The sequence below is a fragment of the Cynara cardunculus genome (assembly GCF_001531365.2).
Source record: "Cynara cardunculus var. scolymus isolate 2C chromosome LG 1, CcrdV1, whole genome shotgun sequence".
Lineage (NCBI taxonomy): Eukaryota > Viridiplantae > Streptophyta > Magnoliopsida > Asterales > Asteraceae > Cynara > Cynara cardunculus.
The window spans coordinates 46076290-46091182 of record NC_037528.1 but is presented as its reverse complement, the minus strand read 5'-3'; the positions used below and the strand labels follow the sequence as shown (position 1 = coordinate 46091182).

At 30.0% G+C, this 14893-nt stretch overlaps 1 protein-coding gene and 1 long non-coding RNA gene across 2 annotated transcripts in view; both read left to right on the top strand.

The window, feature by feature from the left end:
* Window positions 1–2629, top strand: part of LOC112506566 — a 27045-nt gene extending 24416 nt beyond the window's left edge. The window contains exon 4 of the mRNA XM_025110707.1: window positions 2463–2629. Within this exon, the coding sequence (XP_024966475.1) occupies window positions 2463–2629 (167 nt within the window). The remainder of the gene's footprint in view (window positions 1–2462) is intronic.
* A 1979-nt stretch (window positions 2630–4608) lies between these two features.
* On the top strand, window positions 4609–7445 carry LOC112502477. Its single transcript, XR_003067696.1, has 3 exons — window positions 4609–4805; window positions 5350–5972; window positions 6564–7445. It is a non-coding gene; the product is annotated as an uncharacterized LOC112502477 (long non-coding RNA).
* Window positions 7446–14893: the final 7448 nt, after the last annotated feature.

Below are 14893 nucleotides of genomic sequence, written 5' to 3'. Positions count from 1 at the left end.
TTATAAAAATTATATTATTAAACGATAAATAAATTACTTCGTTATTAATTCTAAATTAAATTATAAATAAAATATTGAATTAAAGAGATTAAAATAAATTAGAAATTTAAATAGTAAATTTGATACTAATATCGATATACCTTTTTATCCAAATTTTTATGATATCTTTAAATTTAGATTTTATTTAAAAAAAACATTATCGTTTTCTCAAAACACTGAAAACCATATTATATCGACAAAGATAAATAATAAAACGAAACATTAAAATTGAGATATATATCTCGCTATATTATGCGAACACCCTTCTAGTTACTTAAAATTCAAGATTACAAGTAAATTTTGCGTAAGTACAACTTATTAAAGCTTTATGTTTGAATTCGTGTAACTAACTGCAAATAAATAGAATCAAATAGAGAATGAAATCTCATTTAAATATAAAAAATCTAAAATACAATCAAGATAATCATTGACTTCTAACAGAACACTTAATTATTATCTTTATAAAAAGTTATATTATTAAACAAAAAAAAATTAAAAAAATTACAAAAAAAGGAGAAATTTTAAATAGTTAGTTTGTAACTAATACCAATATTTTTTTTCTTCATTTTTTATGATATCTTCATATTTATATTTTATTCAAAAATAAAAACATTATCGTTTTCTCAAAAACACATAAAACCGTATTATAACATCGATTGAGACAAAAATAAATAAATAAAAAGAAACATTAAAATCGAGATGTATCTCGCTGCATTGCCTGAGTACCCTTCTAGTTGTATTAAATGATTGAATATTTTAATAATATAATTAATAAAAATATTGTTAAAATAGAATAGTATTGAAATTAAATATAATTTTTCTAAACTTTCAACTTTTGATATTATATTTTAAAAAAAAAACTATAACATAGCTGTTTGAAATGCTTTTATCTCTAATTACATCACATTGCAACATATCGTAAATACAAGTATTTACACTACGTTTAGAAAATATAATATTTTTTTATGAAAAAAAATAATAATTTATTTGATTAAACTATAAACATGAATCATATAACTTAGGGACCGTTTACCTAAATACTTATTCGGTAAATATTTACCGATAGGAGTCAACACTATAATCTGTTTTACCAGATAAGATTGTAGTATATTAAAACGATATCGTATGTAACAATTTACCCGGTAAACACTTACCTGGATAAGAGTCTTCACCATCACTTACCGGGTAAAACTCTCTATCCCTATCATCGCTCTTACCAGATAAGATTTTCAGTCATTGCCATATACATCAAGTGAGGAAAGTTACCCAATCCACACTTACCGGGTAAGTATTTAGTAAACGACCTCTTAAGCAACTTGCAAATAAATTAAAAATACCATGAAAATAAATTGGTTGATATTTTAAACCCAAAAGCGTCAATAAAATAACAAAAATAAAATTAAAATGAAGATTCATATATCTGGTAAACCCTAAATTATCCTTCGTCTTCCTTTTTACCCTTCAATCTCACAAATTTCTTAACACCGTCGCCGGCGAGGCTCTTCTTTTTCCGATCTTCATATCTCACTTGCTTTCGAGGTGCTTGGATCAACCTATTTGTGCCATGGAAGATGGAGGAGTTTATACAGAGCTGTTTTCTTTTCACAAACCTAGAACAGATCAGATCCCATGGCTCTGATCTTGCTCTTATTGTTGGAATCGGTGGTCTCGGAATCATTTTTCAAATTATAATCAGGTAAAACTATTTTCTTCCATCTATTTTTCAATTTAGTTCACATTCACGGCTAGGGTTTATGTTGCAACTCCATATTACTGCTTTAATTTTTACTCAAATTAGACTGATATTTGTGGAAATCATTGCTAAAATACAGTATTTTATACTCGTATCTGAACTTTTACTTGTTGAATATTTTAGGGGTTTTTAATTCGTATACCGGTGCATATGGGGGTTGGTTTCATATGGATATATAGAATCATACTCAGGTTATATGTATATGGTTATTGAAAAGTGGGGTTCTTTTTATATGGATTTATACATAAAGATTAGGATTAATCATTATAATCACCGCATTGAGGGGTGTTTGGGATTGCTTATGAAAGCTACTTATTGAGTAAAAGTTAATTATTATTGGGGGGTGTTACATCTAACGAGTAAGTGTTATATAAACTAATTTATCAAATTAATTATTTTTGGGTATTGATATTGATTCAACTCCTTACATAGGTTTAACAACACCCACGCGACCTATCATTTGACTTAGATTATTCGATCCATGATTGAGGGGCCATGGTGTACTTGGTCGGAAATCCCTAGGGAGGTGAAGCCACGGATGTGGGAGCCTTTCCAAGTTTGTATTATGGTTTTGATAGGTTATGGTTACACTAGATTGATCATGGTTTTCGATAGGTTATCGTTTTGGTTTGCTGTTGCTAAGTTAAAATTTAGGTGTAATTGTTTCTAGATGATTCCGATCATAGCTTCACACAATTTGCTATTATTCTTGACGATCAGTATTACTTGTTTATTCAGTTAGATTATTTACAATTCGTTTTTGAACAACGTGCTTCAAAAATGCCAAAGCAGCATCCATTGTTCCTCGTTTTGCTTTTGTATGTGTGGGCCCTTTAAGAAATGTTATAACACACAAAAATATACTTGCATCCACTATTGTAACTAATATTAGTAAACTGAACCAAATGAACCAATATATCCTGCTGAACATATAACATCATGTGAAAGGGTTTGGTGTGATATGAGTGTGATAATCATGTGATATGTCTTTGTGTAATTATTAAAACAACAAATAATGACTGGAATTTGCTTCCTTTTTTGACTATTTTCTACCAAAATATTCTACAAATATTCTTATTTTCCTTCAAGTAGATAAACTTTGAATTAAATTTATTTATGATTTTGGATGGGTTGTCATTATGTTTGTTTCTCATTTGGTATTACTGCTATGTTTTGTTTAATATAATGTTATGAATTATATACATAATTTGAGTAATTGGTTGTTCGGAAGAGTGATGATAAGTTGAGTAACCTAGTGTAAAAATGATTATTTGAATTTTGGATGCTAAAACATCATATATGAACTAACATACTTCCTCATCTTAGAACTCAAAATCTGGTATTAGGCCTGATTTTTGTACCAAGAATGTAAAAATAAACTAATAAACTACTTGTAACTTTAGTGGATAGAGCCCGAATCCGGATGGTTGTTGGGTGGAAACTTATTTTCAATAACTTCTAGGATTGGATTATCGTTATGTTTGTTTAATGTTACGTAAATATATAGTATGCTGTGACAGACCATTATCCACCCTGCAACAAGAACTCTCTTTTAATAAAGCACATATTTAACAAGATCTTTGTTTCAATGTGATTAACTCCATTTCTTATGATAGAAATCGAGGAAGAATAAGAATTGTAAAAGTAAGGTAATCGTTCATTTGAACGGTATGCATATGTGCATATAAAGTAATTTGTAGCAATTTGTCTGGTGTGCATAACATGCACATATGCATAAAACCAAAAAAACAGTTTCAGTTACTTCGTTCACATTTATCACACCGTTATCACATTTCCCGTAATGAGTAATATTTTATCACACTGTTATCATATTTCCAGTTATGGATAATATTAGGATCACAGATTGCATTCAAACCTAATAATATTTTGTGCAGAAACTATATGTAAAAGGCCCCCAAAGTCAAGGGTTCTAAAGGTGATGACGACTTTGAGGTTTAAGACGAAAACATAAGGAAAAAGGTAAAAAGTGTCAAAGGAGATGCTAAGGGAAGAGAAGATAATGTCAAAGGTCCGATCAAAACCCATCTTGCTCTTCGTACCAGAACATCGCCTAAATCCCTGTATACAATGATTCAAAATCTATCCCATCACAAATAGAGTGTGTAAAAGAAATGAGGTTTAACGGCCTCCTGAACATGAAGACAGACGGTATACCTGCAATGCTTGGCTATTATGTAGTTGATTCTTTTGTCCCTCAAAACATGTTGATTAAACTCGAAAACGGTGTGATCCCAATCACAGTTAAAAAAATACATGATGTGATTGGTGCACCAATTGGGGGAGCTACTTTGGATAGTTTAGTTAATGATAATTGCAGAGTTAATATAGTAGAGCAATGGAAAAGTAAATATTCGAAGCAGTCTTTACGTGTCACATATATAGTAAACGAGATTATCACCTCAGATAATGGTGATTGGAATTTCAAACTAGACTTCATAATGGTCTTCTGCAATGTCATGGGCCAATGCAAATCGAACGGCATTTGTGACCTAAGTGTTCTTTCATATCTATCACAAAAAACTTGTTTTGCAAAAATCGATTGGTGTGATTATGTCTTCAAGTGTTTAAAGATAAGCAAAACCACATGGAAGCCAGACCCAATAGAGTGTTACTACAGTGGCCCGTTAACTACATTGACGGTATGTTTACATATCACATTTTAATATATATATATATATATACATATATATATTGCTATTTATTATCAATGGATATTTATTATGAATGAATAATCACGAAATATAAATTGTGACGGGAATTTTACTTCTTGCATTTTTAAATGAAGCTTTTGTACTTCAACACCATTCGATGTGATGCTGTGCACATCATACGCGAAAGACCATGCATTGCTAGTTGGTCAATGGACTTTTTAAGAAGACGGTAATCAATAGAAATTTCTACCGGTAGTTTCGGGATTGGCAATGTTGTAGATTCATTGGTTGATGCACAACGTGAAGATGGATCAAGAGAGAACGAAGAAATTGACATTAAGGTAAAGATGATAATACACTAATTTGCATTGTTTTATATTTTAATGAAAACAATATTTTGAGCCAATTAATATATCTTACTTATCACATGATTACATAGCTTATGTATCACATATATACACAAAAGTTATCACGTGATTTTCATAAAGTAACAAATAAAATCACTTATTTGCATTGTTTTAAATTATAATTAAATCAATATTTTGCACCGATTAATATGTCTTGCTTATCACAACATACTTATCACAAAATATGCATATAGTTATCACATCATTAACACAACTTACATGTCATATGACTTATCACAAATCTAGTTAGGTTAATGCATTATAAGTTTCAGATTATTTGCATATCACAATCTAGTTAGGACAAAATTGATTAATGTATAATGTAAAAAATGGCCAAATTGCTTATTTATCACATGATTATCACAGCTTACTTATCACATACATCAACCATAGTTATCAAATGATTTTCATAAAGTAAGAAATAAAATCACTACTTTTAAAATACATTCACATGTCATTTGTTTGTCGGTTTGTGCAGAGATACTTGGATGAAGTCGAACACACTTTCAGTATGTTGAAGACATTGAAGAGTGATTTCGATGGGATTCTAAAGAAAGGGAGGACTAGATACCCCGCATCTGTAGAGTCTGATGTTTGGCAAAAAAAAAGTTGATAGATTTGGTAGTAAATGACAAAATGGACCGTGATACCTCAATGAACATGTCAGTTGCCAAAAGTTGTGGAACAAAACAAGCATCAACTAGTGATCCATGACAAGGTGTTATGGATGGCGCACAAGAGATTGTTGAGACACCGACACAATTCTTCTCAAATCCAGAAACAATTAAGGGGGTTGACAAAATAATTAAAGTATATGAGAAGTTACAGATGCCGGATTTTAGTTTAGGTCTCACTCAAGAGTTTGAAGAAGTTGTTGATCCGAAGGAAAATGCTCCTAACAGAGATGACAATGATGTGGTTCCTAATGTGAAACCAATAAGTGAGATAGATATACACCGGTCCCATTGGTCGAAGAGCTTCAAAGGCGGGAGGAAAAATATGTTCACCGTATATGAATAGAAAAGTGGACGCACACCGACCTAACACAAAAGTTGAGTTAATCCTTTCTAACCTAATATTCGCTATGGAAGGCTTTTAGATGTAAGTTCATCTAACTACTTGACACTAACATTTGCATATGTTTATCACATTTGATTATCACATACACACAATAACTTTAGTATAAAGGAGTAACATACTTCAACATAGAGGTAGCAGAGTTTATCGCGAAATTTTGCATTTGCATTTTTCTATCATATGAACTCGACTCTTCATCACAACCTACACACCACTTTAAAAGATGCAGAAGTAGTTTGAGTTGAGATTTGCTAGCAATCAATTTGTTTTTGATCAAATCATATATATCAATCACATTTATCACACCGGTAACACATTTATCACACCATTATCATATTTTCTGGGATTACTGATAATTGTTTGGTTCGATATGCACAAATAATTTTTTTTGTTATATGATTTGAGCGATCAATATGTTGTGGGTTGGTGACACGAAAATTGTTTATCACACGTTATCACAATTTAGGACAGTTTGTCACAACATGCTTTTATTCTATCACAGAGTATCACAACATACTTTTATTATCACAGTTGGACACAGTTTATTACTTATTAAATCTATGACATTTATTTTCATATGAAAATCTACTAATCAAATAATTTATTAACCCACAGGGACTCGATATACTTAACATCGGAGGGGTCAATATGCACCACGTTATATTTTCGAAAGCATGGTTGATGATACTTTCATATTTCGGGGGTGTGATCGACATATGGACAACAATGTTGAACAATAATGAACAATACAGAAGCAAGTCTTCCCCTCGAAGGTATGTGATATTAATATTTGATCACTTAATATAAATTTCTTTGTTAGAGTCACTGATTTAACATTATCACTTAACAAAAAAGACGGACGACATGCTACCACTAAAATTGAGCTACGGAAGCATGTATACTATGTTTGAAACCAGCTTGGAGGCCGCAATGAAAAACCATAAGGAGCTAGCAACCTTAAGGAATGTAGATATGGTATATTTTCTTTATAATTATACGAACTATACAAATATTAAATAAGGTGCGACATAAATGGTTGAAATATACTAATGGCGTTCATTTGCATATTTTTTTTCCCGATCCGAAGGCGAAGTCACTTATACCTAATTGTGTTCAACCTGAAAAATACGGGCTTCTTAATAATCGATAACACAAACAGAGGTTGACATAGGAAGCAAGTATGGGGAACTACCACCACAATTGGTAAGCGTTTACGAACTTTATCACATATGATAAACTAAAAATATTTAAATATGCAATTACTAAATAACTAATCACAATACAAATTTGAAACGTAGCACAAGGCGCTTAATGGCTACTTGAAATCAGTGAGACACCCCAAAGAAAAAATCATGGCTAATGTCACTGCCAATGTCTGCAACCTGAAACGGAGTACGGTAGGAAATGATGTTGATTGCGGAATCTTCGTAATGCGGCACATGGAGCATTATATGGGACAAGTGATAAACCGTTGGGATTGTGGTTTCTTTCAAGAGGGTTGTGGACAAGAACAACAACTACGACGTTTAAGGCGGAAATATCTTACAAATATCCTGCTTTATATGTGTAGGATTGTATTGGCGCTATCCATGGAACACACGTAAAGGCATCAGTTCGAGAGCATGAGCAAGCGAAATAGATTGGTAGATAAGGATATGCGACTCAAAATATCATGTCAGTTTGTGATTTTAATATGTGTTTTACGTTTGCGTGGGGTGGATGGGAGGGAACTGCACATGACACACGAATATTTTTTGAAGCCTTGCGTAGAATTGGACTTAAATTTTCACATCCGATCGGTGGTTGGTATTTTTTTGTAGTAATAGAAACTTTTGTGTTTTCATACCATTTGAAACGAATAATAGTAGTTTATTTATTTTTCATAACAGATAAGTATTATAGTCTTGATGTTGGATATCCAAATACTAAGGGTTATCTTGCTCCATACAAAGGAACAAATAATCGTTATCACATACCAGATTTTTATAAATGACGATCATTTTTTGTTATTGATATTTATATAAAAATATTACATTATAATGACGATCTAATATTTTTTTTGTACAAATCTATTATTTTTGTTATAAATTATTAACATTATTGATATAAAATTTTGTCAGCGATATTATTATAAATGATAAAAAATAAATTTTTACATACTAAATAATCAAATAAGTTAATTAGCAATCCCAAACACTCCTTATAAGTCACTAATATGGAAAAAATCCTTTTTTTAGTCATTTTATATGTATAAGCAAAATTTGTCAAACACTAAAAAAAAATATCAGCTTATTGCATTTTGGTACTGTCATAAACTAATTCAAACACTTTTTATAAAACTCCGGTTTAACACCACATAAGTTAATAAACACTTTTATAAAAAAAAAACATAAAATATTTTAAATAAACAATCCCAAACACCCATTACCCGTATTTTCGATAACTTATGGTATTTAATCGGTACAGTGATATACAACTTGATGGCAAAAGTGGTTTTCAGCAGCATATATTGTTGATTAATTAGTTTATTTAATTTTATAAATTATTATAATTTTTTAATTTTTCTACTTTATTCTTGTAACTTTTAATTATTATACTTTTAATTTTTTGTGATTTATATTAATGTAGCTTTTTTACTTTTTGATTTTAAATTATTGTTGATTAATTAGTTAATTATGACTTTTATTCTTGTAATTTTTTATTTATCGTCTTTTTTTCATTAACCTGGATATCCAACCCGTTATGCGAGCCGACTAATTTCAGGGCAACCATCTGCTTTGCAGATAGCTCGGAGTTACCGTATTTGAACCTCCATGGTCACAAGTGATTTTTATTCCTCCTTGGATTTGAACCTGTCACCTCCTGGTACTCATTTATTGTCTTTTAGTTATAACTAGAAAAATACTCGCACAATGCAGCAAGATACATCTTGATTTCAATGTTTCGTTTTATATTTTGAGTCTATCGATGTTATAATGCGATTTTATGTGGTTTTGAGTATTATAAAATATTGAAAAAAGATAAGCGATATTAGTATCAAATTAATTATTTTAAAGTTCTCATTTTTGTGTAATTTATTGAATTCAAACTTTTATTATAATTTAATTGAAGTTTAATAATGAACTAATTTATTTTTGGTTTAATAAAATAAATTTTTTAAGATAATAATTAAGTATTCTATTAGAATTCAATAATTATTTTAATTTTTTTTTAATTTAAAATGATGTTTATCATGTATTTGATTACGTTTATCTGTAGTTAGTTATACGAATTCAAACATGGAACTTTAATAAGATTTAGTCATGCACATTCTACTTGTGATTTTGAATTTTAAGTAATATACATTAATAAACAGTACTTTATGTATAAAAAATTATTTTTAAGAGTTTTTGTCTAATGCTTTATAATGTGGTATATATAAGTAATTTTCAATCATTATAATTTTTGTTATTTGACTTTTTATCATATAACATTGTCTTATCGATGATGGCAAAGAATTATGTGAGAAGTAGAGTTAAGGTGAGAAGCGTAAAAAATGATCTAGATGTTGACCACTTTTTATCTCAAACTCACTATAAATCGCGTTTGATACGGGAATGGATCCAGTGCATCTCATCCTAATGTGTGCATTCAAGAATGGAGATCCCTTTTTACCCTTCTCACCTTAGTCCTCATTCTCACCATAATCCAACCCTATCCATGATTGAGGTAGAAAGTTTATAAAATGTGTAAGAAATAGTTTCATGACTAAGGTGGCGTTTGGTTTTTAAGAGGTGCTGAAGTCTGAAATCTTATTTCACTTCTGATTAATAGGAGATGATGCTGAAGTCTGAAATCTGAATCAATAAGACTATTTGTTTTTATAAATTGATTAATGTCTGAATTTATTTAAATGTCTATTTACCAATTAGAAAATTATAATGTTGAATTTATAGATAAATTTACATAATTTCACATATATACTCATCATCATCACGAAATTAATATTTAAGTTACATAACTAGCATTTATTTAAACAAAAATATGTCATTAACGGTATTTAACACATTTAAATCCTATTGAATTACACCAATTGAGAGATATGAGGATCGATTGGTAAATGATCAATTGAGAGAAATGATCGATTAAAGGTTAATCGATTGAGAAACATCGTCGCTAAAAGTTTCGAGAACAATAAGAGGCAAATAAGAGGTCGGTTTACCTCTTATCAGATAAGAGGACAATAAGATATAAGTGCATCTGAAAAATTGGAAAAAAAAAAAAAAAACAGTCTGAATGACCCTACCTCTTAACGAATCAAACATAAGAGACTAATAAGAGCTTTTTTAAAAAAAAACAAACAAGGCCTAAGAATAATAGTTCACTGTCACAAATCATAATATTCAAAATATTTTGTTATTTTATTTATTTTGTCAAGTTCCCGGTCGGTTATTCACTTAACTTATGTTATCTTGTATGCTGAAACAAAGAAAGAGAAGATAAAAATCTACAAATTTAGAGAAATCTTTAAAACTTTATATTGAAGAGACAAAAATAATATTTAATTCTTTCTCATTTTTGAAGGACATTGAAATTAAATATGTAGGAGAGAGAAACAATATTGTATTAAATGTATTGAATATTTTAATAATACTAGAAGGATACTCGTGCAATGCAGCGAGATATATCTTGATTTTAATGTTTCTTTCTATATTCTTGATCCATCGATGTTATAATACGATTTTATATGGTTTTGAGAAAAAAAAATGTTTTTATTTTTGAATGAAATATAAATTTGAAGATATTATAAAATTTTGAAAAAAATAATCGATATTATTATCAAGTTAACTATTTAAGGGGCCGTTTACGAAACGCTTACTCGGGTAAGTGAACACTAAATCAGTTTACCTTACCGGATGAATATGGTAAGGATCAAGAATCTTACCCGGTAAGAGCGAGACAAGGACCAAGAGTCTTACCCGGTAAGTGAAAGCGATGCCTCTTACCACGGTAAGCGCTTACCRGGTAAATTGTTGCATACGATACYGTTTTGGTGGACTAAAATCTTATCCGATAAGTAAATGATAGTGTTAAATTTACCGGTAAGCGCTTACCGGGTAAGTGTTTGGTAAACGGGCCCTAAAAGTTCTTATTTTTGTATAATTTCTTTAATTTAATTTTTATTATAATTTAATTGAAGTTTAATAACGAACTAATTTATTTTTGGTTTTAAAAAATAATTTTTTTTAAAGATAATAATTAAATATTCTATTATAATTCAATGATTATCTTAATTATAATTTAGATTTTTTATATTAAAAATAATGTTTATCATGTATTTAATTATGTTTATCTGCAGTTAGTTACATAAATTTTAACATAGAGCTTTAATATGATGTACTCATGCAGATTCTACTTGTAATCTTAAATTTTACATAATATGCATCAATAAACAGTACTTTATGCATAAAAATTATTTTTTAAAAGTTTTTATCAAATGCTTTATAAATCTTATTTTGTAGTACCGATTTTTATGATTAAACATGATTATACTTCCATTTTGTTCAAACATAAATTTCGGGTTTCATTCCCGCATATTGTTACCAGAGGAAGAATGTGTAGACTTCTTAAACAAAATGAGAAATCCAAAACTTAACAATTCGAAGAACAATTTTTTCAAATGGTAGTGAAAATGTGCACTGCTATGGCAAGTAGTAAGAAATGCTCCAAATGTAGTTATATAAGAAGGTTTAATGCTTACCTTATCTCTGTATATTTTTTGTTTATATCAAATAAAAACTTAATAAACTTTTTCAACGTGTCTAATTGATAGATTCATAGAACTTAACTCACTGCAAAAGAATGTCTAAATAGTATGATATATTGGAAACAAAAAATGTCTTACAGAACATGGTGGACCCCAATGATCCAACTTTGGCGCAATCCACAACAAAAGTCCTTTCAAAATTTGCAGAAAGATATAGAATAAACACCAATATGAACATCAAAATAAGGTGAAGATATAAGAAAATACAAAGCATAAACTCAATAAGCCCAAATAAACATGGAACGAATATAAACGACACATAACATGTTAACATAAATTGTTCAATGATCCGACAGTAGTTTTCTCATGGGATGAAGATAAAGGACATAACCAATATCTTTATACTACTATCATAAGACTTACTATTTCATCCCCAATCCTGAAAAAACAAAGGGTATCTGGACAAAAAAATGACATATTTTCATACAGTACTGATGGAATGTGAATTTAGAAAAGAAAATTCCAACATAGGAACACAACCTCACACTTGATGATGCTTCTCTTTGATTCTACCAAACGACTCTTATATAAGGTTGTAAACGAACAGAACGTTTCGCGAACCGTTTGATGAGAAGTTCGTTTATTTAATACATGAATGGACATGAACAATTTTTTTGTTCATTTAGTTAAACGAACGAACATAAACAAGAGTCATGTTCGTTCATCTATGTTCGTAAACATTCGTTCATTTACCGTTCGTTTATATTCGTTCGTTTATGTTCATTTATATTCGTTCGTTTAATATATAATCTTTTGTTTATTTACTTTGAATTCAAATAATATTTATGTATGTTCGTTTAGCCTGTTCGTTTATGTTCGTTCATTTACGTTTGTTTAGCATATTAACGAACAAACATAAACGAACACGAACACACATGATTTCTAAACGAACGAACACGAACACAAAGATTTTTGTTCGTTTACCGTTCGTGTTCGTTCGTTTGTTCTAAGTTAAACGAACGAACATATACAAGCCTCCGTTCGTGTTCATTTACAGATTGTGACTTAGGGTTTGAGAGATTTTAGGAGATATTTGAATTTTGATTTTCATTTCATTCTTTTTTTCCTACCATACGGCTCTTATGGATGGATTGAGACTTAGGATGTTTGGTTCATAGAATTTGGTGGAATTGGAATGTCCAAATCTTTGACCAAATTCCAAATACCATGTTTGGTTAATATAATAGATGTGAAAGAATCCTTCCAATTCCAACAAATTTCTTAAGTCACAGATTTCACAATTCCACCGCATATACCACGGATTTCAAATTTCAATCCAACAAATTCCTTAGCCCTCATCCAAATTCATCGACGTTGTATCTCGATTTGCTCTTCTCTGCTCTGCTATGCTCCATCTCCTTTGCTCGATCTCGTTTAAAACTAGGAATGGCAACGGGCCAGGTTCGGACCGGTTATTGGTATCCCCGTCCCCGAAACTAATAACTAAAATTGTCTCCGTGACCGCCCCGATCCCCGTCAGGGATCCCCAGCGGGTCCCCACGGTTTCCCCAATCCCCGTTGGGGAACCCGTTAAGATAAAAATCCTCCTTTTTCCGTTCACCATTGATTATAACCGAAACCCGAAACAGATATAAAAAAATTACAATATGTTAATTTTTACAACTAAAAGTAAATTACAATTTTTTTAAAGATGCAAGTTTAAATGTTTCAAATATAATCAAACCAATTACAAACAATGTATTAGATTACAATATAAAACTAAAAAGAACTTCAAACATCATACAACTAAAATCACGATTTCATAATTAGACAAATAAACTAGATTTTTTCGTGAGCCTTATTTGGATTGTTGAAGTAAAGTGGATAAAAGTTTTTTAAATTTTAATGTTATTATTGTCTTTTAATGATATTATATATATATATATATATATGTATATGTATGTATGTATATAAATTAAAATAAATAAATAAATATATATATATATATATATATACACACATATCAGGTCGGGCTGGGTCAGGCCGATGATCACCGTCCCCGTCCCCGCCTCCATTAAAATCCCCGAATTTGTCCCCGATCCCCACCCCGTCCCTGAACCCGGCCCGAAAGTTTCGGTTTTCGATTTTCACCATCTGATTCGTTTTTTTTGCCATCCATATTCAAAACTGCTCGATCTCATTCACTCTGCTCGATCTCATTCACTCTGCTCAATCTGGTATGCTCGACCTCTCTCTCTCTCATTCTTTCCATCCTAAAAAGAATTTTCTCGAAATGCCATCTATGTATTTTCTCGTTGAATTCCGTGAACGAAACAAAAAAAATTCCAATTCCATTAAGAACTCCATTCCAATTCCATCCAACCAAACACAATCAAAAGACATGGTCAAATTCCATCAAATTTCATTACATGCCCCCAAAGTCAAATTCATTTGATTAATTCCAATTCAATCGAATTCCATTCTACGAACCAAACGTCCGTTGAGAGATTTTAGGGGATATTTGACTTTTGATTTGCATTTTATTATCTTTTTATTAGCAATATCGTTGGACTTGATAGATATCCGGAGGTTAGGTTTTAATAGTTGTACATATGCATTAATTATTTGTAAATATGAATTTTAAGCAATTAAGCACTAAAATGTAGCACTAAAAGTATAAAAAGTTGTGATTAAGAACTCTGAACCAAATGCTTTTTAATACTAGAAGGGTACTCGCGCAATACAACGAGATGCATCTTTATTTTAATATTTTATTTTATTCTATATCTCAGTCGATGTTATAGTATGGTCTTAGGTGATTTTAAAAAAAGCGATGATGTTTTTATTTTTGAATAAAATATAAATTTGAAGATATCATAAAATTTTGACAAAAATATDTCGATATTAGTATCAAATTAACTATTTAAAATTCCTATTTTTTGTTAATTTTTTAATTCAATTTTTATTATTATAATTTAATCTAGGTTCAATAATGAAGTAATTTATATTTGGTTTAATAATATAATTTTTTATAAAGATAATAATTAATTATTTTGTTAGAACTCGATATTATCCTAATCTATACTATATTATAAAGCATTTGGCTAAAACTCTTAAACTCTTAAAACTCTTAAAAACTCTTAAACTCTTAAAACTCTTAAACTCGTTCATTCCTAAACAATTTCATCCCTATCCGATT